Raw genomic sequence first — 25482 nt, forward strand, 5'->3', positions numbered from 1 at the left:
CCACAGCCCTCAAGGTGAGTCGGGGCAGATATCAATGTGTGGGCTTGACCCACTGGTCAGTCTCACTCTAGTCCTGGCAACAACTGAAATGTTTGGCATTTTGGCACCGACGCACTGGTCGCCACTAAGGCGTCCACAAGTATTGGTACGCTGGTCACACAATTACTTTAACAGTCACCCCCTCTGGCATACGTGGTCACCCAAATAAGGCAGTACGCGCCTGGCACTCCCCACACTGCGCTTGATGGACGGTCTTAGAAATCAGGCAGGCTCCAGGGTAGGAGGTCTTGGTTTCCCTGGGTAATTACTCTCAACCATTAAGAAGACTAGCAGGCCTTGGTCCTCAGTCCTAGTAGTCCCAGGCAAAAGTCTTGCAGAGCTTCCCCTTCTCACACAGCCCATCTGGCTGATAACACATTTTGGGGTTTCAGCCTCCCCTTCTTATATCACTTTTCAAGATACCAAATTTAATTTAGGGCCTGAGTCTTTGAAGTTTTGTGTTAGGATTATGATTCTTTTGCAGTGTATATTTTACCTCCTCTTCCCTCTTGAAAGGCTGTCTGGCAAAGCAGGAAAGAATCTGAAGTTGATAGACCCACAACACAGTTTATGGAGGTGGCCAGAGTTCACACCTGATGTCAGCTACATAGATACGTGCCTCAAAAGCTTAATTATGCGCTCCTAGCCCTACTCTATATTATTCTCTCATCAGCCCCATCTCCTTACTGAGACGTCCCTGTCCCTTCCTTGAGATCTAGCATCGTACATTTTAATATGTAAAGAGGAGTCTCTTCCTCTATTCGTCCAGTGTGTGTTCCACCCAGCTCACAGGAATGCAGCAGTACACAAATCTGTTGGTGGGGGAGGGAAGGAAAGATTATTCTACTCCACATGTCTTCATCAAACAGGCCTGGGCCTCCCAAAATGGAACGCAGTGTCCTCCATGTAATGTGCATTTGCAGGCACACTTGTACTCCGTGTACTTTCATAGCACACATACTCTCCAGTACTATTACCTCCATGCATTGTGCCACTACAGAAACACATTCAGTACTGTAGCTTTTCTGTATTGTACCAGGGTGTGCTATTTGCAAACACAAACACTGCCAGCACACACTTGCCATGTCGGCATTGCACAAACCCTTTACCCTTCATGTGTTGTACTTCTCACAAGCATACTTGCACAAACACATACTTCTATTGCATATGCACTGCACAACAATACATTTCTCTGTAATGTATTCCTCACAGGCATATACACACCCAGTAGTGCTCTCTCCCTGTACTGTACCCTGTCTAGGCACACATACATTAAGCATAGAGCCACCACTCCTGTGCTGTACGGCACTCTACATCTATAGGATGTAGGTCAAGGGTGAGTTAAGCACACAGCAACAGAACTTTAAAAAGGTGAGTGAGTCTATTTGCCTCACTCCAGTGGCACAGGGAAAAAATGACCTATTCACTTCTACTGATCACTACTCGGTATGTTACCACCAATACGCTTATGCAGCTTACCTCTTGGTGAAGATAGTAGACTTCCATCACTATGAGGGTAGCGCTTTGGGCCCTCCTCCTGAATCAACAGCACTGCAACATATGAGACAGGCCTATGTCATGGTCTACACCAGGGGTGGGCGAAAGTCGCGGAAGGGACTATCGCGGAGAGGCACGGAGAGTGAAGCAATCTCTGTGCATGCGCAGGCTCCCGCGCATGCGCAGTTTCCAACAAGCATTTACAATGCAATAGGTCTCGGGTTAATTAAGTTTGAGCAATTGGCATTGCTTAATATTGCAACACCAATTGCACCACAAGTCTATAAATTGTAGGCCAACAAAAATGTGTATTTATTTTTGTAGCAGTGGTGGCATGCTGCGCTTTAGATGAATATGTTTGAAAGTAAAGTGCGCCATACTGCGATTGCTACAATAGTTATTTGTGGATGCGTTAACAATTGATGTGTGCACTGATGGCTGGTGGTGTGTGTGCCTGTAGAAATTGTGCACTGATGGCTGGTGGTGTGTGCGCCTGGTGGAAGTGTGCACTGCCGGCTGGTGGTGGGTGTGCCTGGTGGAAGCGTGCACTGACGGTCGGTGGTGTGCGTACCTTGTTAAAGTGTGCACTGACGGCTGGTGGTGTGTGTCTGATGAAAGCGTGCACTGACAGCTGGTGGTGTTTGGGCCCGGTAAAAGCGTGCACTGACGGCTAGTGGTGTTTGTGCCCAGTGAAAGCGTGCACTGACGACTGATGGTGCCTGTGCCTGGTTAAAGTGTGCACTGACAGTGTGGTTGTATGTGTGGTTGTATGTGTGGTTGTGTGTGTGGTGGTGTGTGTGTGGTGGTTGTGTGTGTGGTGGTGTGTGTGGTGGTGTGTGTGTGGTGGTGGTGTGTGTGTGGTGGTGTGTGTGTGTGTGTGTGTGTGGTGGTGGTGTGTGTGTGGTTGTGTGTGTGGTTGTCTGTGTGGTTGTGTGTGTGTATGTGGCTGTGTATGTGGCTGTGTGTGGCTGTGTATGTGGCTGTGTGTGGCTGTGTGTGTGTGTGTGTGTGTGTGGCTGTGTGTGTGTGTGGCTGTGTGTGTGTGGCTGTGTGTATGTGGCGGCTGTGTGTGTTTGTTTGTGGCGGGTGTGTGGCGGCTGTGTGTGTGCGGCTGTGTGTATGTGGCTGTGTGTGTGTGGTTGTGCGTCTCGAGCTGTGAATCCTTTTGAATACAAGGACTATCCGTTCAAAGTGCGTGTTTATGGACCGATTGCAGGTTTTAAAAACAAATGAATTAAAGGTATTGTCATTTACAATGCCAATAGCTCAAACTTTAATAATGCGAGACCTATTGCATTGTAAATGCTTGTTTAACATGGCAACTCTCCTTCACCAGCTTATCTCTGGGATATGTTTTCATAGAAGAAACAGTGGAGGAGTATTCCAGAGATTTTTGTGGTCAGAGCTATTACTTTTTCATTGTCATTTTCCAAAAACATTTGTTTATTTCTGTGCTTTATAACATTTTGAATGAGAATATTCACTATTATTTTTCATTTCTCTAAAAAGAAAAAATACATGACACCAAAGTATTTGTTTGGGCCAAATTTAAGTTTCAGCTCTAAGCCCATGACCTGAACATGTGTATCTTGAAGTAGCAAATCCGAGAGAACGTATTGTTTTCGGAGATTATGTTGATAAATAACTTCCACCCTTACAGATGATGCAGTTAGGAGAATGTACATTTCAGCATAATGCTGATTTGCTAAATGGTGAGATGAGTGACTTATCCATATTTTTAATACAGTCACTGAAAACTCTATTAATGTGATCTGTATTACTATGCGTCAAATAAACTGGTCTAATGACCTACGAAAACTAAGGATGGTTATACTTCACGTTGTACATTATTGCAAGTTGCTTTTCTAAAAGCATGTTAATAGCTATAGTTCAGCACATTTATTGTTTTTACTTTAACACTTTAACGAATTATAGTATATTGTGAAATATAAAAGTGCATAAAATATTTAATTGCATGAAATGGTGAAATGTTAATTATTTATTCAACCTTGGTACCATCAATGCTCCTAATTGGTCCTAAATTTCATCAGAAGTTGTTTGGAGTCCCTAACAATCGAGTGCAAGTCTGTCTGATTGCCTATGAAACAACAATGTGTAAAGTGCTCTTTATTAGGTTCACCTACATACAGCTTTACCTATTGAGCGACAAATGAGCACAACCACATACACACCATGTCAGGGTAGATTAAACATGCACACCACCCCTCCCCGCCCAAAATGGCAGTAACAAGGTTTACATGAATATCATAAAATGCCCTCTGCATTATGAAAGAAAATCCCCACATTTTGCAATCAACTGCATGCCAAGCTGATCAAATCGCGTCAGACAAGTGGGTATTAGGGGGGTCAACATGGCTACTGGCTAGAACTTCTCTCACCCCCTCCCAAGATCCCACCCTGAAACCCTACCCTCAGCCGAGAACATCGTAGCCTTTTTGAGGAACAGGTCCAAGAGCTCCAAGAGCTCCTTGAACAAGCATTGGCATAGCCAATAGGTCTCGCCTTTGGGACCTTATAAGTGTTTAGCCATGCAACAGTTGATGTTGTTGCAGCAAGGGTATTGTGCTGCATAACTAAATACTTATAAGGTCCCAAAAGCTAGACCTATTGGCTATGCCAATGCTTTTTGTGTGCGGAGCACATTGAACGCAACCCGGCGCCTCAGGCAGCACCCACTGCATCCGGGGGGCACCCTGGGTGAGGCGAGAGCAGACACCCACGGGAGGGAGATGTTCAGGAAGAAGCAATGGAAGCCCCAGCAGGTCATCTCTAACTGCAAGACCTCCACTGGCTTAGAGAATGGTGAGGTGGTGCAAAATGCTGTAGGGACGCATGAGGGGTGCTGCCATGTGGGGGTAGGGAGGTGGAGAGAATGGGTGAAAGAGCAGTGGAGGTATTTGTTACAGTGCGCGCCCCCGCCTCCCCCATAAATTAAAAACATGCACTCACAAAAAGATATGGGACAGGTAGGGTGGGAGTGAAAAGTAGTTACTTAGAGACCGTAAGAAGCAAATTGGTCAAAGGGTTTGTAGAGTGAGAAGGATGTCCGAAAGCCTGTGAAGCCAGGGCATGTGTAGCAGTCGGGACAGGGGAGGCCTGGGATGAAGAAATGGGGGACAAGTGATTGAGAGTGAAAGGGACAGCATGAGAAAGAGTCCAATCGTGCTTATGCGCATGTGCATTGTTGCGAGAGGGAGTACGACTGGGGAGCAGAGGTGGAGAGGACTGCATAAAGCTAAGAGGCATGGGACGTGACAAATGACAGAAAAGAGGCTGAGGTTGACAGGTTGGGGAAGATCGAGAGAAAGTGGTTAAAGTAGAGGAGCCGGCCTTAGTGACACCGGTAGAGGGGCGGGTGACAGTGGCACTCAGTGGAAAAGTCAGTGCAACTGTTCGAAAGAGACAGGTGGTTAATAACCCCGAGTCGCACCCAGAAAAACAGATTGAAACTGATGGAGAGATAGAGGCAGTTGGAGAGACATAGAGTTGTGGTCATCAAGACAAGGAGCAATGAAGCGAGACAGGGTACCTGTGAGAACAGTGGCAGAGAAAGAGACAGGACGACACATAGGGTTGGACAGGGCAGGGGCAACGACCGCACAATGTGGCGCACGCGTGGGTCACCAAGAAACATTCAACAAGATCAGAGGCAGTCTGTACTGCAAAAAAGTCAACTTCTGAAACATTTTAGGCATGACAATTTTCACCCTCAGCACACAATATTTATACGGCAAGGGACTGTTGTGACAACTGAATTGCTTCATTTACAAAGATAAGAAGGTTTCTGAGTTAAGCTGTTGTTGCTAAGATCCCAGTTGGGCAGACGGTAAACTTAACCGTTCATTCTTCGACGTTCACTAAATTGAGTGACAATGAGTTGGTTAATAGTAATTCTGTTTTATGAAGCTGAAAAACGTCAGAAGTAAACCCTATATTTAAACAAGCGCGTGCGCCTCGCCCTGAAAGTAAAAAAAAAAAAAATCGTGCAGATTGCTGCAGTAGGGACATCAGAGAGGGAGAGAGAGGCAGGCGAGTGCACCCATGAGTGGTGTGCGCGCGCGCGCTAACAGTTTGCTCATTTGCAAGCACTGCACTTGTGCTTGTGGCGTGCCCCTGCTCGCTCACACAAGGTGGATGCTGCCACAAGCACGAGTGTGTGCTTTCAAATGACCAGAGCGACGGCAAAATGTCCTTGCTAGACCTTAAAAGTGGCCACAGAACCAGTGCCACTCCACCCAATCAGTGGGACAAAGGCGCTTGCTCCCTCTGCTCCTTCATGAAGAACGGCTCTCTCAGGCCCATCCTGGAGCTCAGGCCCGTGAACTGGTACATCCTCTCTGAACACTTCCATGTGATAATACTGCGGGATGTCATCCCTCTACTTTAGGAAAACAACAATATACGACAGCCTGCTACCTCAAGGAGGCCTATTTTCACATCCTCATTCATAACCCCCACCGATGCTATCTACACATCTTTAAGTGACCATCATTCTCAGTTCAGAATGCTCTCATTTGATGTCCCCACTGCCCTAAGGGTCTTCACCAAATGCCTGGCAGTCGTTTCTGCACACTTGAGTTGCAGAGACATCTACGACTTCCCCTATCTAGATGATTGGCTAGTTAATAGGCACATCACATACCCAGGCTATCATTCCACTCCTCCACAGCCTCAGGTTCACAATAAATCCCATCAAGTACTTCTCCAGGTCCAGCTCTTCCTGGATCTGGAACTCCCATCACAGGCAAAGGCTACCCCAGCCCCAAGGGTCTTGTCTTTTAAACATTTTGTGCCTCCTTTTTAGGTAAACCATCATCTCACTGTCAGAACATTCATGCAACTGCTAGGCATGATGGTCTCATGTATTGCCATAGTACCTCCTGGGGCTTGTTAGTTTACCCCCCCCAATCCCCAGGGACCACCACCCCCGGAGCTCTAATTAATTATGATTGCGGGGGTTCACACTGCCCCCTGCAGCCCCGGGGACCGCCAACCCCCAGGGCTTTAAAAAAAAAAAAAAATTAACCTGTGTGTGAGGGGGCTTGAGCCTGCATTGCAGAGAGGTGGTGTAGGCCATGCCCCTTTTTAGACCTCTCTGCAACGCAGCTCTGTGGCGCTTACTGGAGGTACCTAGTGGGCTAGAGGGGCCCAAGGGGACTTAATCTCACAAATTAAAACGGCCGCAAGGCGTGTTTACACAGTGGTGAAGGGAGGGGACAGGGCCTGAGGTGACGTGTATAAACATGCCCTGTGGCGCGTTTTAAGTTGGGGAATTAAGTCCCCTTTAATCCTGAGAGTCCCTGGGTCCAACTAGTCCACCATGTACCCCCAGTAAGCACCTCAGAGCTGCGTGGCAGAGAGGTGGTCCGAGGCCATGCCCCATTTTACAACTCTCTGCAATGCAACTCTGTGGCACTTACTGGACATACCTGGTGGGTTAGTTGGCCCCCAGGGACCCTAACGATTCAAGGGGACGTTATCTCCCAACTTAAAACGCCCACAGGGCGTGTTTGCACACATGTCATCTCCGCCACCCCCCTCCCTTCACCAGTGTGAAAATGCACCCTGTGGCACATTTTAAGAGGTAATTTTAATCCTCCTGCCCCATTGTATACTAGGGGCTTACAGAGGAGGTCATGCTAATCACAGGGGTAACCCAACACATAGTGTTCCCTGGTGTATGTAGGTGTTTTCACTGTATTCTAAGTGCCTTTTAGCATACCACTGGCTCTAGGTCTGGTTAGTCGGAGTCAGTTACCACCAGTACTCGTCTGAAAAAGTTGTGGGCACTGGATGATTTTGTAACAAGGCCTCTGTCTGCTCCTCTGTTGGTTCTTTCTGCACGTCTTGCTTCTTCCTGCACTTTTCTTCTTCTTTGAGGACTTCTGTTACTTCTATCTGCATTTCTTTTGCTTCTTTCTGTGCGTTTTTCTTCTTTCTTCACATAGCCTACCTCTGTAGGCATAGTTAGAAAGTAGCATTTAAAAAACCTTTGAAATTCACTTAAAAAACCATAGGTTTCAGTCATGTTATAGTTAGGAATTAGCATTTAAAAACCTTTGAAATTCACTGAAAAAAACATAGGTTTCAGGCACGTTATAGTTGGACATTTCACTCGAGCAAAACCATAGAAATTCCCCCATTCTAGTTAGTTCAGCTAAGTATAACTCGCGCGCCCGCAATGCACTGCTGATGACATCACATATTACATCACTCATGAAATGGTCAGCGACATCACTCATGACATCAATGATGACATCTCAAATGACAGACCTCTCACCCTAATATAACCTTTGAAACACACACTCAAAAATACAAACTAACATTTTCAAAACAATGGACATACCAGTACCATTTAAAACACACCTATTCAGTAATTCCAAGATCTACACACACATCCACTCATTCGCCAACAGTCCCTATACAGTCACTCATACAGAAACTGACACATACTTACTCTCTTAAACAATCACTTATAGAAACACCTACTTATTTGTACTGGAACTCTTCCAATCTCTCACTCTCACATATACTCACTTATATACATCAATACTCACATATACTAGTTTAGAACATATGTAGTTACTCAAAAAGACACTATTGAGACAGTCATTCACTCACTAACACACCCATACACACACTCATCCACCTATACAGTCCTGCACACATCCTGTCTTCAACACATACAAACAGTGAGTCACTCATTCATGCACCTATGCACTAAGTAATACCCCCTACCGAACCATACAGACACTCATACTGATACAAAAAAAACAACTTATAACCCATATAGACACTCATGTAGCTACTCACCAACCTATGCAGCCACTTATACACAAAGTGAGAGACTGATACAGATATTTACATATTTAAACATTACTCACTAACCCATGTATTCACTAAGATACACTTAATCAGTCAGTCATACAATCAATTTTACAAAAACAAAATCATCCATTTAGACACTTATATACCCATTTATTCTTCCATGGACCTTGAGATATACGTATATAAATCATATCTAATTTTCAGAAAAACACACATTCACTGGATGATGTCATCAGTAATGTAATTTGAGATGTCATCAGTGATGTCATGAGTGATGCCACTGACCATGTCATGAGTGATGTAATATGTGGCGTTATCAGCAGTGCATTGCGGGCGCGCGAGTTATAGTTAGCTGAACTAACTATAACGGGGGAATTTCTATGGTTTTGTACGAGTGAAATTTCCAACTAACTATAACGCCCCTGAAACCTATAGTTTTTTCAGTGAATTTTTAAGGTTTTTTAAATGCTAATTTCAAACTATAACGTGCCTGAAACCTATGTTTTTTCCAGCGGTCGCCAGTAGGTATATATAGTTAGGACCTAGTTTCCATAGGAAATTTGCAACATTCTATTGGGAATAACTTTGGCGCCAGTTGATGAATCTCTGTGAATTTCTCAAAGAAGATGGCCCGCTCCGCTACTTCCCTGAAAGATTTGGGGGGGCTGAGAAAAAAGGTGGGTCCCAAAACGTGTTTTCCCCATGTTATTTTCCATAGTACTATTAGACACGGCTACAGCCCAAACCGCTGAACTGAGTTACACCAAACTTGGCAAAATGGTAGGGACTGGTACGCAGTACGGCCTTTTGTTTAAATGGTGTAAATCCCTCCAGTAGTTGTTGAGAAAATTGAATTTGAAAAAATGTATATATCTATATAAGCTTACTATAAGCTTACTGTACTCTGTACTTTCCCGAGTACGAGCTGCATTCTGATTGGCTGCCAATGTCTGTCAACACTCCAAAACAGAAATTGTTGGCAGCCATCTTGTACCTCGGTAGACTGAGGCACAGGAAAGCAGAAAAACAAACGTGTAGAACTAAAAAAGGGGGCAGGGTAAAAGCACCCTGACCCCCTAGGCCTGCTCAGGGGGTCCCACAAGGACCCCCCAGGCCCCCAAAATTTATTTATTTTCTTTTAAATCGCGGGGTACGCGTACCGTACGAGTACGGTGCGCGCACTCCGCAATTTAAAAAAAATAAATAAATTGGGGGGTCCTTGTGGGACCCCCTGAGCAGGCCTAGGGGGGTCAGGGTGCTTCTACCCTGCTCTCTTTGCGTGTTTTCCACCTTTGTTTCACTGCTTTCTTGTGCCTTGGTTCCACCGAGGCACAATATGGCTGCCAACACTTCCTGGTTTGGAGTGTTGACAGACAGTGGCAGCCAATCAGCATGCCTTACCGAGAAAGCTGCATGCTCATTGGCTGTCAACACTTCTAACCGGGAAGTGTTGGCATCCATCTTGTGCTCGATAAACTGAGGCACAAGAAAGCAGAAAAACAAACGTGAAGAACACAAAAAAGGGGCAGGGTAGATACACCCTGACCCCCTAAGCCTGCCCAGGTGGTCCCACAAGGACAAAAAAGGCCCACATTTTTTTTTTTTTAAACCTGGTCTGTTTTTTTAAAAATTACCCCCCGGGGGGACCAAATCGCGGTGGCATAGTGATAAAGAAGTGTGGGGGGTCCACAATCCCCCCCACACTGCCCCGGGAACCGCCGCCCCCGGGGCAAAGCAACGCAGCCCCTTGGCGCATACTGGAGGCTCCTGGTGGGCTACTTGGCCCCCAGGGACCCCCAGTATGCAAGGGGAATTAGTTTCTATTCTGCAAACACGCCAGGGGTTGCACTGCAGAGAGGTGTAAAAAAGGGTGTGGCCTCATTACACCTCTCTGCAATGCAGCCCCCTGGCACATACTGCAGGTTCCAGGTGGGCTAGTTGGCCCCCAGGGACCCCCAGTATGCAAGGGGAATTAGTTCCCCCTCTGCAAACACACCCGGGGGCTGCATTGCAGAGAGGTTTAAAAAAGGGTGTGGCCTCATTACACCTCTCTGTAATGCAGCTCCCTGGCTTATACTGGAGGCTCCTGGTGGGTTAATTGCCCCCCAGGGACCCCCAGTATGCAAGGTGAATTAGTTCCTCCTCTGCAAACGCGCCACGGGTTGCGCTGCAAAGTGTTGTAAAAAGGGGGCGTGTTCTCTGAACACCTGCCTGCACAAATGTAGTAAATCAGTATAAAAAAAATAACAATACATTTAAAAATTGTCATTTAAAAAACCTTCGGAATTCAATGAAAAAAACATGGGTTTCAGGCCTTGTATAGTTAGGAATTAGCATTTGAAAAACCTTGCAAATTCACTGAAAAAACCATAGTTTTTAGGCCTTATATAGTTAGGAATTAGCATTTAAAAAACCTTGCAAATTCACTGAAAAAACCATAGGTTTCAGGCCTTATATAGTTAGGAATTAGCATTTAAAAAACCTTGCAAATTCACTGAAAAAAACATAGGTTTCAGGCCTTATATAGTTAGGAATTAGCATTTAAAAAACCTTGCAAATTCACTGAAAAAACCATAGGTTTCAGGCCTTACATAGTTAGGAATTACCTTTTAAAAAACCTTTGAAATTCACTCAAAAAACTATAGGTTTTTGGGGTGTTCTAGTTAGCTGGACATTTCACTCATACAAAACCATTGAAATTGCTCCTATATAGTTAGTTGTACTAACTATATTTCGCGCACCCGCAATCCACTGCTGATGATGTCACATATTAGATCATTCATGACATGGTCAGGGACATCACTGATGACATCTCAAATGACATCACTGACCAAACCAAGAAGTGTTGACAGCCATCTTGTGACTTGGTTTAACTGAGTCTCAAGAAAAAAGGTAAGAAAATGGTAATTAAAAAAAGGGGGGGAAGGTAGAAACACCCTGACCCCCTAGGCCTGGTCAGGGGCTCCATCAGGGACCCCCATGGCCACAAAACGATTTAAAAAATATATATTTTCGGTGGAATTCGTGTATGGTGTGTGAATCCTGCCGAAAAAAATAAAATTAACCGAAGCGTTGTCTCCCGTGATTTGTTGTTTTTAAGACCCCGGGTGTGCCAGGTCTTGGGGGCATGCGGGCATTAAAGAAAACAAGAATTTTCAATGCAATCGGTCTCGCCTTTGGGACCTAATAAGTATTTAGTGATGCAGCATATTATCGCACATTAGTGCAATATAGAACTCAATGGCTATAAATGTATCACTGTATAAGCACTCCGTCAAATAATCAGATGCAGCCCTCTCTAAAAATTCTACACCATGCGGTAGTTGGCGGCTAATATAAAGTCATCAGCTCTCTTCATGAAGCACAACCAGTCACAATGCTTTCTGTTCCTAGGCCACAACTATTTGTAAACCTTTTGCTTCCTGGGGAATAGCCATTAAACATCCCTCTGTTTTCTGGGATATGATTAGTCCCAAACCACACTCCTCCTCAGGCACAATTAACCTCTCTCCCGTTCCTGCATACTACTAGGTATCTTCCACACCTTTAACATGTGTGTGCTCCACAGAAATACTGACCACTGTTTACTCTATGTTCCACATGAAATGTAAACAAGACACCATGAACTAACGCTGTGCTTGCCATTAGCCACCTCCAGAACGCTAGCTGCATCAACCATCTGCCCATCCTATGCCTTTTGTAGCACTACTATGCATTCACAACTGAGGCAAAACATCCCAACCCTTAGAATGAACAACCAGCAGCAGTTTATTTCTCTCCTCTCTGCCTTTGGCTAACTCCTTTGCCCTTGACAAAAGTGCAGAAAACTCCCTCCTCACTGTGGTCAACTTCCCACCAGCACGGAGTGATAACTCTCTCTGCATCCACCTTAAGTGAAACTAGTACCCCAACAGCCTTCACTATTATGAGTGCTTCCCTATTACCTAATCCATCGAATTTGGTAAGCATTGCAGTTTTCACACTCAAATCCATCTTCCCACGCATCTGAAAAAGGCGTAAAGTGATAACCCCCCCACACACACACCTCCGCTGTGTAACCTAATGCACATACCACAGCTATGTAATCTGCCACCCACCCCTGTCTGTGACTGTCCTGACAGTAGACACCCTGCACAACAGCCAGATGTCCCTAGCTGTTTGTCACAAGATGAATTTGTAAATTCACCACTGCACCTACATTTTATTAGGCTTAATGTTTCCAGTAATTTCTGCAAAAGTTAGCTTGCTCCCTCTGGAATAGCGGAGGTTCAGATTTCACAAGTTAATCAAGGTAAATTCATGATTGGACATATGCAGGCTTTCTGTGAAACAGGTTACAAAGTTCAAACTCTGCACCACAGAGAAAGGTACAAAACCTCTATCTGAGGGAGGGTGGGGGGCCTGAGTATCGCCTCTTCCCGGTGGAAATAGAAAAACAAATGTTCATGGCATGATTATAAAGCAACGTTCCTTGTTTACGTATTCATGCTCCCTGCATTTCAAGTAGATCCCAAAACCTGCACCTACACATTTTTGTAAATTGTGCAAGTACGTGGTGAGAGACAGGCCTTTTTAGGTCTCGCCTACGCAGCGCACATGCGCTGCATAGTTAAGCGACCTTTAGCCATCGGTTCCCTTTTTCGCCCCAAAACGTGCACCCGTTCCATTGCCTTCAATGGCAATGCGTGCACGTTTGGCGATTCCCTTGTGGGAGCGAGCAGCTGGAACCTTATGTTATCAATTATCGCGCCTTGCTGCTCGCTCCCGCAAGGGAATCGCGCAGGCCCCTTACCTGCTGCCGCGCGATTCGCGCACCCTTGTTCTTTATAAGCTTCTCAAATGCAGTACTGATGAAGTGGCGGCATGCAGCTCGTGCCAAGCGCGGCTGCTGCTATGTGGAAGATGGCGGAGATGCATTGACACGGGTCTGGCTGTGGAACCAGTATGATGGCCACTGTTTGCGCACACTTTATAGAGATGGGTGTATTGCAGAAGGTGCCGTTTTGGCAAGGGCGAGTGAGTTAACAGTTCTTCCATAGAAAAGATTTCAGAAGAGAAGCAGACAGAGAGTGCATAATTAAAGGTAGTTTGTTTCGATAATAAATACTGTGCACCCTATATATAAAGGTAACGATGAATTTATAACTACAAAGCGCGTCCCACTATAATGATGTCCAACTCCGCCAGGATATATTGCGATGTTTCTGCTGCTGACCGTCTGGGGTAACCTGTCTGTTTGGCTCCTCTCCCCACACGTAGCAACAGAGCCAGCCCTCCTCACCGTGGCAGATTTTCACATGTTTGGCTTGGTGAGGTGGGGAATGGAGTCCCCAAGCAGACCCCTGCTGCCACTTTCCTGGCCCAGCAGGAGAGTATGGTAGCAGGTATCAACAACAAGGGCTTCGGTATCCAGGAGAGGTGCTGACCACCCTGACATCCAGCTGTGCAGGAATGTCTATCTTCACACCCTTCCTCCATATCCTAAAACCCCTTTGCATTCCATAACTAATACACCTTCCCGGAACTACCTACTAGTCCCTTCTCACCTATGGCCATATCCACTGACCTCACATCTTGCCCCTCCTCTTTTTAATAACCTCCAGACCCACTGGTCCCCCTGCCCACTGATTCTTTCAATCCACTCACCTGCTCCCACATACCAGAACTCCTCCGCTAATATACCCAGGCCCACTATGCAGCCCCTCCTTGTCTTTCATTTCAACCTCCCTCTACACAAGAACACCCTTAGCCACCGGCATATAATGCAGTATTTCTTTCACATATTATTTATTACTCCTGCTTCCTAAACAAGTTATTTCCAAGTTGTCAGAGGGTGTCTTCCAGGACCGGAATGCCACTACAGGTGCCTCCCATAAAATCTGACCCAGGCCAGCATGCCACAAACTCAGTAATAGGCATTGTCATTTACACCGCCAATAGCTCAAACTCTGGCAAATGTTAGACCATTTTGCATTGCAAATCCTTGTTATATTTTGGTGTTGCAGAAGGCCGTGTGTGATGTAGAATTGGCTGCTCACAGGCAGGGCTCTTCAACCAACCCCATGCTGCGCACAAGAGGTTGGCTGTCCACTGCCGTGTGCAGAGTGGAGATGGCTTTATGTATGTTAATAAAATACTGCTTTACGTTTATAAACACTCTAGTAATTCACAGCCAAAAACAAAGGGTAAATTAACATTATAGTTAAGTTAAACTTTCAGTGACAACATTACATTTTAGGCTAAAAAAACACTGAAATTCAGCAGTTATAGTTATCTCTTGTAACTATAACTGACTGCCTAGTGCAGTAACGCCCACTTTGAGTGGTCGCGCTTTCAAATACCTCTACCTCACGAGTTGCTTTCCTTGTAGCACACTAGGCGCACTGAGGTACCTGGCTCACGCGCCTGTTGGTAGCAATCTTAGGTCGGCCCGTCCAGCTGCTTTTTAATTGCTTTTATGTGTTTCTTGTATCCCGCTTTAGTTGTTTTTTATTTCAGCTTTGTTTCCTTTTCCCAGTACTACTCCAATCTGGAAGGGGAGACTTGCTGACTGGTTGTCCACTGAGTTCACTGAACACTAGCCACGCCCTTTTGTAGACTGGCTATATAATCATGTCAGCTGTACGGACACGCTGCTGACGCGCCAAAGGCAAGCTCCTCTGCTTCCGTCTGTTCCTGGAAGGCGCCTTGGGCCAGAACCCCTGTTTCTTTTATTCCAGGGCCAATAAGCTGCATATAAATCCACACTTCTGGCGTTGTTCCGTCCACTGAAGGAAGCTTGCCGCCACTCACTGGGTGCTTCACTTAGTCCACTGCGGTGCAGCAGATGTATCTTTTCCTTCTTAGTATCTTCTAGAAGGCCGTCCCTCAAGGTAAGGTTGTTCTGCCCAGTCTAAACTCGAATCCATGTCTGCTGCTAACTTGCCGCTCGCTGCGTAAACACAGGCATGAGATAGTGGACTTAATCATGTTGCACCAACCTGTTACACTTTTCCTAGTCGAAACCTGGCTAGATGCGGTTCCTCCTGACTATGCTATTTTAAGACTCAATAAGCCCTAAAAAATGGGTGGTGGCCTTGCAGTCATTTTTAAACGTCATTTGCGATGCAGCCTGTTGGAGTTAGATATTGCTACCTCTGAGTCAGCTCTTTTTAGCTTATCCCTTACGAACCATTGTACCCTAAAAGGTTTCTTAATATATTGAACACCTGGCCCAGCTACCAGTTTTGTTAACTCGCAAATGGACATTATTTTTGATTATGCTACGCGTTAAGCAAATTTTTTAATTATAGGGAACCTCAACATTCATATTGGCAATCTAAACTGCCCTTTAGCTAGGCGATTGATTGATTACTCTTGGGTTGTTCCAACTGTAGCAGCTGGTACTGATGCCCACACATGCACATGGTCAGATCCTGGATGCAATTTTTACTAACTCAATTCTGATAGTGGCGGGTTTGCCTATTCCTATGGCTTGGTCGGATTATTGTAGGTTCCCTTTTCATATTTCTGAACCTTCCCTGCCAACAATATGATCCCGTAAAAGGAGAGTACTTTAATGATCCCTTATTACGTCTAAAGCTTTCATGGCAGCCCTAAACAGAAAACCTTATTAATCGATTAATGCCCCCATACGGCTAATAGACAAGCAATCAAGTGGATTATTCAGGCCCCGAATGCTTTAGCCCCCATAAAATCTGTAACTAGCATGCGCTCCAAACCATCAGCAGTTTGGTTCACGGAGGCATTGCTAGTAAAGAAGAAAACGTGTAAGCCACTGAAACTCACATAGCGAAAATGATGATTACAATAAAACAATGTATTTGTTTGCCTTGAAAGAATATCATAGAGACCTGAGGCACACGTGCTAATTTCCATGCTCAGAAAATTGAGCTGTCAAAACACTCCTTTAGGGAACTTTTTCAGATGGTCAAATTCCTGACCTCTTTGGAACACACTGCTGTGTCAACCCCACCCACCACTGCCCTTTGTAATTAGTTCGCTCTCTTTTTTTTTCAAAAAGATAAATACCATCTATTCCTCCCTTTCCTGAGAGTGGCAGGAACTTTCAGTTCCTCGCATCTGATCAATCTTCCACTACTGCCCTGGGAGGTTTCTCAAACCTAAAAATCATCTCGGAGGCGTAGACCTAGTGCTTACTGCCCAAAGTAAAATCTGAATCTCCACTGGACCCCGCCTCCCCTGCCAAATTAGAGCGATGCCGTGAAGTGATTGCTCCTGTACTCACAAATTTACTTGATCTATCTTTTGCGTCAGGGCAGGTTCCTTCTGATTGGAATCACGCTATGGTGCTTCCACTCTTAAAGAAACCACCATTATATCCTTCAGTACCTGAGAATCTGAGACCCATTTACTTGCTACCTTTCTCTGCGAAAGCTGCTGGATGCAGGCGTGTCTTACCGGGCCACTTGCGGTTGGGGGTGTCTCCATGCAGAGGCTGCAGGCGACGTTGGGGAATGATGTCCCTTCATTGCCTCTTCCAACTCAAACTAAAAACTCCAATCACGTGGTCCTCTACAGCAGAAAAACTCAATCTCCTTACCAGAAAATATAACTTGTTGGATTTTTATTACTCAAATGTGTATTTGAATTATGAGAAACAAATGAGGCCACTCAGTGCTTCCTATCACTAGTTTTGACACATACCCCCAGTATGAAATTATCTAAAATTAAACTCGAAAGGCAGCAGAGTAGTAAAAAAATAGTCCATGTTATGTTTTTAGCAGTTCAATTAGTACTTTGGCAACATACTGTGTATGAGTTGGTTATTGTTGTCTTTGGTTAGTTTAGTTTATAACTACCACCAGTCTCTCCTCTAAGCATGAAGAAATACATGAATATTGTTATTTTTCGTTGCTACCAACATTCAAATAATGTTTAATTGAAATGTATTTGCTCATTAACAAAATAATTCTTTCCTTGTGGCTACCAAGATTCAAAATAACATTTCATTTAAACGTATATACACATTAAAACAATCATAATCCATATATCCATCCATCAAAAACATTTAAATAAAATAATGTTATATTATTTTACTGCAGTTATTTGCCACCTAGATACTTTGTGTACTATAACATTGATATATATAATAGCCTGGAAATAAAATGGTAAACAAATATACATTGTTAATGAATGCCAGATGTCAGTAGATAATACCAATGCAACTCGAGTAGATTGAAGTAACACTCATAGAGTTTGTAGAGAGACAGATGCAGGTAAATATGACACATCGACTGATTAAAGGCACTAATAAACATTACAGATACATAAACGGAGGTAGGCATTTAAAGGATGGAAGGGTTGAGACAAGCAGCAAAAAGGAGATGTATAAACTGATGAATTAAAAAAAATGGCAGATACATATGTTGATTAATACCCAACCAGACGTTAGTAATGCAAATAAACACTTAGGAAAGTAGGTGGATTGGTGAATATCGAAACAATTCTTTTGTGCATTTGCACAGTTTACTGAGACTGCAAGCCTCATCTTGTCATGAAAATCAATAAAATGTAGCTGGTACTTGACCTCTAACATCCAGTGTGACGTATAATGGTATGTAGCATCCAATATAAAATCAGGCACTAAACATTTGCTTTTCTTTTTAGGGTCCTGGCATGATAGCTGCTATGTGGGGTGTGTTCGTATTTAAAGAAATAAAGGTGAGCTTATACTCAAGAAACTATTGCAGTGAGGTGCTTACTAATTCATTCTGTCATGGTCCATTGCTGACACAACCTTCACAAAATATAGTTGGTCGCTGTATGATTAATTTATGTACAAGCTAGGATGTAGGGTGTGGCAGGCAGGTTTTTAGATGAATAATAATTTCAAAATTCAGTCGATTTTTTATTCAAGAGGAGTCGTGTTTATTTTTATTTTCGTGTTAAAATGCATGATGATAGCGCATGTATCCATCTTTTAGTGCCTATAGATTTGTTGTGGTCAAATATGTACATTTACCTTATTTGCTGTATGCCACTGACCTTCTCAGAGCACTGAGTAATACATGAATATAGCTGAGGACTTGGACATGAAGAAAAAGGTAAGAATTGAACAAAGACCTAAATCAAATGCATGGTAGTGTAAAAATGTGCTCTCACTTCAAACCAGTGCCTGTAAGTGGTCTAAAAGCAAACGTGCACTAAATCACACACTTAGCCTAATAGTAATTTAGCCTTCATGGTACATTACACAGATTAAAGCCGTAAATTAATTGGCTCTTAAATTTAAAAGTATCGGATGAACAGCCATTTGCTCAAGGTCTCTTCCCTAATTTGCTAAGTAACTGGAGTATGCCTAGAGTTCTACGTTAAAAGCACTACTTGCTCTTAGGCAATTGTAACATACATCTTGACAATATGGATGGGAGTGATACGCGCAAATTTCTATCCGTGCTGCCTGCGACCCAGCTCCAGCAATATGTAACCGCCCGACTCATTGTGGGGACCACATGATTGATGTAATCTGTTCCAGTCTGCCTCTGGTGGTGGCATCCCCCCTACAAGTAACTTGGTCTGATCACTATCTGATCCCCTTCTCTTGGCATATTGCCAGTGGGACTTATACTTCAGGCCATGTGGCGCGGGCAAGGGTAAGGCGACACGTAAAATAGACCCGGCTGCTTTCTGTCAAGCCTGGGCTGAATACCAACCTCTGCTCCCTGCTGATTTCAGCCTTGCTCTTTATCATTTTGGTAGATGGATTAATAAAGTGGTGGTAGAGCTCACTCCACCAGTTAGACCCAAGGGCCAGAACATGCGCCACTGTCCCATCCATGGTTCTTACCTCAGCTTAAATTACAGAAACAGGATTGTAAAAGGCTGGAAAGGAAAAGGAGGCAGAACTATAGTATAGAGGCCAAAACTGCATTGAAAACAGCCCAAAAATCCTACTATGCTGCTATCGTATTAGCGAAATGCTCATACTATACTGATTGTATTGCCTGGTCCGGCAATAACGCTAAAGAACGGTTTAATATTGTGAAAAATTATGTGACCCCTAAAGCCATGAGCAATGCCAATGCCCCCTCTCCCTCTTGCTGTGAAGAGCTCTCTAATTTCTTTATTAATAAGGTCAAGGCGCTTCAATTGGCTTTCAGCAGCCAGGATGCCCAGGCCACTTTGGTGCCTCCTGTCCAATTACTTTCTTCTCCTACAAAAGTTAGCTTTTCCACATTTGATTCTATATCACTGGCGGACTCCTTGGTTGCTCTGTCCTCTCTCAAATCAGGCTCCCCTAATGATCCCTGTCCTGCCAAACCTATGGCTAGCGCGGCTGCTGTTATCAACCCTCTCCTTAATCAATTGATCAAAGCCTCGCTGACATTGTCCTCTGTTCCCACTGATTGGAAACGGGCACTGCTTATCCCTCTTATCAAAAGACGACTCTGGACCCCATCCTCCCGGCCAGTTATCGCCCTATCTCTCTGCTCCCGGCTATTGCCAAAGTATGTGTTAAAAGGGTTAATAAGCAGTTGACCGCCTTCATTGAACAGTATGGCATTCTGCACCCGTCTTCAGGGCCTCTTACAGCACAGAGTCAGCTTTGGTGGAAATCACAGAAGCTATCCGTGATACTGTGGATGCTGGAGGCAGGGCGGCTCTGGTCCTGTTGGACCTCTCTGCCTCTGTTGATACTGTCCCCCAATCACTTCTTTTAGCCAGAAATTAGGTATCATGGGTACCGCCGGTGAGTGGCTTAAATCTTTCTTAGAAGGCAGAACACAACAAGTATGGATCCCCCCTTTCACGTCCACTTCCCAAGCTCTTGACGGGAGTCCTGCAAGGGTCTGTACTGATCCCACTTTGGTCAATATGTACATGACTCCTCTCATTCAGCTGGCAGAGGAACTAGGAGCTAAAGTTGTTGCTTATGCCGACAACACTCAGCTCCTGTTCACTTGAAAAAAACAAGATACATCCACTGCTCATGTTAAAACTTGTCAGGCTGCGGTGTTCAATTGGCTTACGTGCGCTCAGCTGAACTGTAATGAAGATAAAACCAAGATTTTACTCTTTGGGGAGTTCCCTCCTCAGGTCTGGCATACTTTCTGGCTGGATGAGTCTCCCAGGCCCTCACCTTCAGAGCTCCCAGTAAAAAATCTTGAGATTTGGTTTGACGAAAAGCTTAGTTTCTGCAACCAAATCAATAAACTGATAGGAACCTGTTTCAGCATCCTGAAGTTTCTCAAACAATGTCTGCTCCTCTTTCCCTTAGCAGCAAAAGAAACAGTTGTCTGAGCTCTCGTTACCTCCCGCATTGATTATGCGAATGCGCGGTATGTGGGCCTTCACGGCTACCTAATGGACAGACTTCAGGTGGTACCAAATGTCGCTGCCGTGCTTCTTGACCTCCCCAAACGTACCAGTATCAGGCAACATCTGCGCAATCTGCACTGTTTACCGGTGAAGGCAAGGGTCACTTTTAATGCCCTGGTAATGGCTCATGCTGCGCTCTGAGTATGGCCCCCTCTATCCCAGGAAACGCTTTCCGTTCTAGACCCCTAGCAGACACTTGCATTCTTCTAACATGCTTATGGCCACGATTCCTAGATTCCGCTGGAAAAGAAAGGGCGGCAGTTCCCTGGCCTATTTGGCAGCTATGGCATAGAACTCTCTCCCTTTTGACATGCGCAGCTTACAGAACTCTACCCAATTTAGGAAGAAACTAAAAACCTTCCTTTTCAACTGAGTTGGTTCTGTGTTTGTTTTTTTACCGCTCATCTCTTCCCTTTCCTGCTGACTCTTGGGCTCGCGCCGGGATACCTTTTGAGTAGCTGTGCGCGTTATAAAACTCAGTAAATAAATAAAATAAATAAGACTGTTAATTTGCACGTTTAATCGCAAACATTTAGAGGAATCAATTGATGAATGGAAGGATTATGAGGATTGTTGACCTAACATCCTTGGGCATCGTTTTCCACAAACTTTTTGCCTTTCATCCTCCTGTTTTTGATAACTTAATTTTTCCTGGCTTTAGGACTCTGCCCACTTTACCACTGCTGACCAGAGCTAAAGTACTTGTGCTCTCCCCGTTATACCTGGTTACATTGTTTTACTCCCATTTGGCGCATTTAATTTACTAGTAAGTCCCTAGTATAGTGCTACTACATGCACCCAAGGCCTGTAAATTAAATGCTACTAATGTGCCTACAGCGCTGATTGTTCCCCCAACTTAAGTAGCTTTTTTAAAGTTTCTCAGGCCTGCAGTTGCAGCCTGTGTGTGCAGTTTAAACTGCTAATCCAACCTGGCAAAGTAAATCTTTTGGCAATCTCAAACCTTCATTTTTAATATATTTGTCACACCGAATGTAGACCCTTCACAGCACATAGAGCTGGGTGCAGTGTATTTAAAATGTTGGACATGTACTTTTAAGTTTTACATGCCCTGGCAGTGAAAAACTCTTAGTTTTGTTTACTATTGCGGGGCCTTCCTCTCCCATAGGATAACATTGGGTTACCTTATTACATTTAATAAGTGCTAACTTTCAGTTAAGAGAAAGTAAGAATGTTGAGTTTGGTGTCTAAAGAATTAATTATTTAAAACACACTATAATTGTAAAGTCTGATTTTAAGTCACATTTTCTGAAAATGCCTATTTTAGAAAGTTAGCATTTTCTTGTCCCAACCATTTGGTATCTCCAGAATGTATCCTAGGTTCCATGACTAGGTGTAGATGGCAGTTGATCCTTGTGTATTGCTCCCTGACAGTAAGAGAAAGGAGAATAGATGTTGGCAGGATGAGCTATCTCTGACTTGATGAGGGGGAGGAGCTGTCACCGAGCACTCTTTCACATCACAAAGGCTCAGGATGAGCACACTCACTAAGGGTTTGACACTAGTTCTTTGTGACCTCATACATGTTAGGGCCAGGGCAGGGTGCAGAAAACTCCAAGGACCTCTGGGGGTGGAAACCTACAGAACCTTCTCCTACTTTAAAGTGGGCAACATGTATAATGAACCCTCATACCCAAATCTACAGTACATATCTGGACCTGTGAAAGACCCAGAAGAACTGTTGTGCTTCTCTGTAAGAAGGACTGCTACTCTGATGCCCTGCTGCCTTAGTGAAAGGGCTGGACCTGCATCTTGAATCCAGGACCAACAGAGTGACTCCAAGGGCTAGTAGGCTGGCCACCTGATCAGTGGCTTAAGGACAGAAAAGGCTCCTACCACCTTGAACTCAGCAACTGGACTCTGCTGTGAGTACTACCCCCCCCCCCTCCACCCCCCAAGTAGTGCCACTCCAGTCCTGGCCTTTAGGTCCTCTGCTAACCCCGCTGTGGTGCTATGAGCAGAAGCACATAGGAACTGCTGCTGTGTGACGTATCCCGATGCAGGACCCCGCATTGCAAGCCCCCTCATCGATGGAATCCTTGAACAATGCAGGTTTTGCATCCTAGCCTCCAGCTTCCTCATCAACGGCCTCCTCCAGGACGATACAGGTTTTTGCATCACAGCCTGCAGCTTCCATGGAACTGCTGCTGCGCAACACATCTTCAACACAGGTCTTTGCATTGCTAGCCCCTCGTCAACGGCACCCTCAACAACGATGTAGGACTCTGCCTTGGAACCACCACAGCGCAACGCATCCTCAACACGGGATCTCTCAATGCTCCGCAAACCAGGATTTAAGGTACTTTTGTTCAGCGAGCCTAACTCACTCCATGTATCCGGCTCGTGCTGCATTGCGGTCGGCCTAAACAGACACTATTTCAACAGCCTCTATTTACTGTCTTGATAGAAAACGACCAGTAGAGGTCAGTAAAATACCAAAATTGCTTTTTGCTTAGGGACTTTCTATTTTTTATTTTTCTGACAACTGCATCTATTAAACTTTCTTGATAGAAAACGACCAGCAGAGGTCAGTAAAATACCAGAATCACTTTAGCATTCTCTAGATTCCAGTCCGTAGAAATTGTCTTCCACTAGCAACCGTAGACAATAATATTGTTTTCAAATTGTGTATTTTCAGTGCTATGACCACCGAAGGCCCTGGTTTTACATAAAAATAGAGCTTCGGACTATACCATTTCCCGCTGAAAGGCAATATTCCTCCATGTGTTTCCATACCTGGCGTGTCACACAGTTTGGTGCTTACTTTCCCTCCATGTTAAAGAACAGTAGATGTTTCAGCACTCAGGCTAATGTGCCCCATAGCTAAATACATATAAGGTCCCAAAGGCTAGACCGATTACATTGCAAATGCTTGTTTTTCAAGCAAACGTTATTTCTCTTGTGAGTTAAAAATAATAATAATAACAACTACTAGCAGATCCCCGTGAAAGAGAACTGAGAATAAAATAAATAACTTCGTTTTGCCACTACACTCATGTGTATATCGTATGTAAAAGCTGTATTTCGTTTGATAATTTCCACTTGTTACCTTTGTAATATGAGTGTTTATGTATTCTAGTCTATCACCTACTGCCTTCAAGTTTTACGTTGTCCAATAATAGCTTTTTGTCTTTTACTTTTATAGGGGCTGAAAAACTATATCATACTAGCAGTGGCGTTTTGCATCATCCTGGCTGGATCGTTATCGACAGCTTTTTCCAAAGTGTGAAGAGATTTAGTCTGTCCATCAGATGGCGCCGCTGCATTACCTAAAGGATGTTACTTGGCATAAACAAGTTGATTCCAGGAGTTTGAAAGGGAACGCACACGTGACTGGGAAAATCTAATTTGTTATAACTTTGTCCTATCTTTTATGGTTATGATATCAAAACGGGCATTGTAAAGGACACACTGAAGAAGGAAAGTAAATGTTTTTCTGAGGAAAAGCGACCATCATTTATCTACGTCTCTGCTGACGCTTTAGTTTGCCCAAGTACCAATTTTAACAACCGAGCCAGTTGTGGGAAAAGTTTGTTACAATTTGGAAGAAAAAATATGACAATTTGACAGCGTACTTTTTTATCACAGTGTTTCAAAGCACTTTAATTCTGTGAATTACTACATATATGTGTATATACTATATGTCTATTTTGCTTGTCTAAGATTTTATCTGTGTTTTAAAAAAGATGATTGACTGGATATTATTCTTATGGTGCGAGCTACTACCGCACAAAACAAGTTTGTCAAGAAACCCTTAAACGAGCGAGGCATTAGGAAAAACAACAAACTGTTACACTTTTCGATTTTAAAATAAAGTTGTCTCTGGAGTGTTTCCATCCTCTGGAAATGAGCACTACAAACCCCAACAGCATTCCCTTTATTGAGAATGATAGTGGGCTAGCTGCTGCATCCTAAAACAAATATCTTCAGCTGGGGTAAACATTTCCTTTATAGTTATCTATTCTGAAGTAAGTTTTTTTCATAAATCTGATAATGAAAAAAGTGCCACTGATGAACGAAGTTTTGAAGGACTCGGAACCAAATATTGAATACTTATTTTCACATGAAATTATTGCTCTGGGACTTGATGCTTTAAAATATTTGTGACAAAATTCAGATTACAGTTTAGCAGTTCCTCTACGCTATGTTACAAAAATAGTGGCGTTCTATACCTACACAATTACATTACAGAAAACACAGTAGTATATCTTCTATCATTCTTGTCTCCCACTTCTATTAACCACAGTGATGATCAGGTTTATCATTCTCTCTCAAGATTATAAATGTAATATTTAAATCATTCCTTGCTACTTAAAGGGGTTATTGAAGTTTTGAAACTTTTGATGATCTTTTGTAACTTCTTCCACACTAAATCCACGGTGGTGCACTGCAGATAATTCTATTACAGGACCGGAGGCTTCAGATTATGCTTCTCAATCTTTACTGCATAAAACACAGCAGCCAATGAAAATGTATATTTTCAGTAAACATTAACACAAAAACTTCATTACCCATGAACACACATGAGTATAGGCACGCCCCCAGTCCATTAGAACCCCTTGCGTGCTCCCATCATCCTCTTTCTTTGCTGCTCACAAGCCAGAGTTAAGTGCACCTTCCCTGTCCCCTCACTCTGCTTGTTGGTTTGGGGGTGCTTGTGAATTGTTCGTGAATATGTTGGAGTTAATGCGGGTCACTCCGCTGCATAATTGAGGACATAGGTGCTATCTGGTGTGT

At 44.0% G+C, this 25482-nt stretch overlaps 1 protein-coding gene across 3 annotated transcripts in view; it reads left to right on the forward strand.

Moving 5' to 3' along the window:
* Positions 1-24605, forward strand: part of TMEM144 (transmembrane protein 144) — a 162288-nt gene extending 137683 nt beyond the window's left edge. For all 3 annotated transcript variants that reach the window (XM_078676992.1, XM_078676991.1, XM_078676993.1), the window contains 2 exons: positions 18016-18069; positions 23891-24605. In XM_078676992.1, the coding sequence (XP_078533118.1) occupies positions 18016-18069; positions 23891-23974 (138 nt within the window). In that variant the 3' untranslated portion in view covers positions 23975-24605. The remainder of the gene's footprint in view (positions 1-18015; positions 18070-23890) is intronic.
* The last annotated feature ends 877 nt before the right edge of the window (positions 24606-25482 follow it).

The sequence above is a fragment of the Lissotriton helveticus genome, chromosome 2_1, assembly GCF_964261635.1.
Source record: "Lissotriton helveticus chromosome 2_1, aLisHel1.1, whole genome shotgun sequence".
NCBI lineage: Eukaryota > Metazoa > Chordata > Amphibia > Caudata > Salamandridae > Lissotriton > Lissotriton helveticus.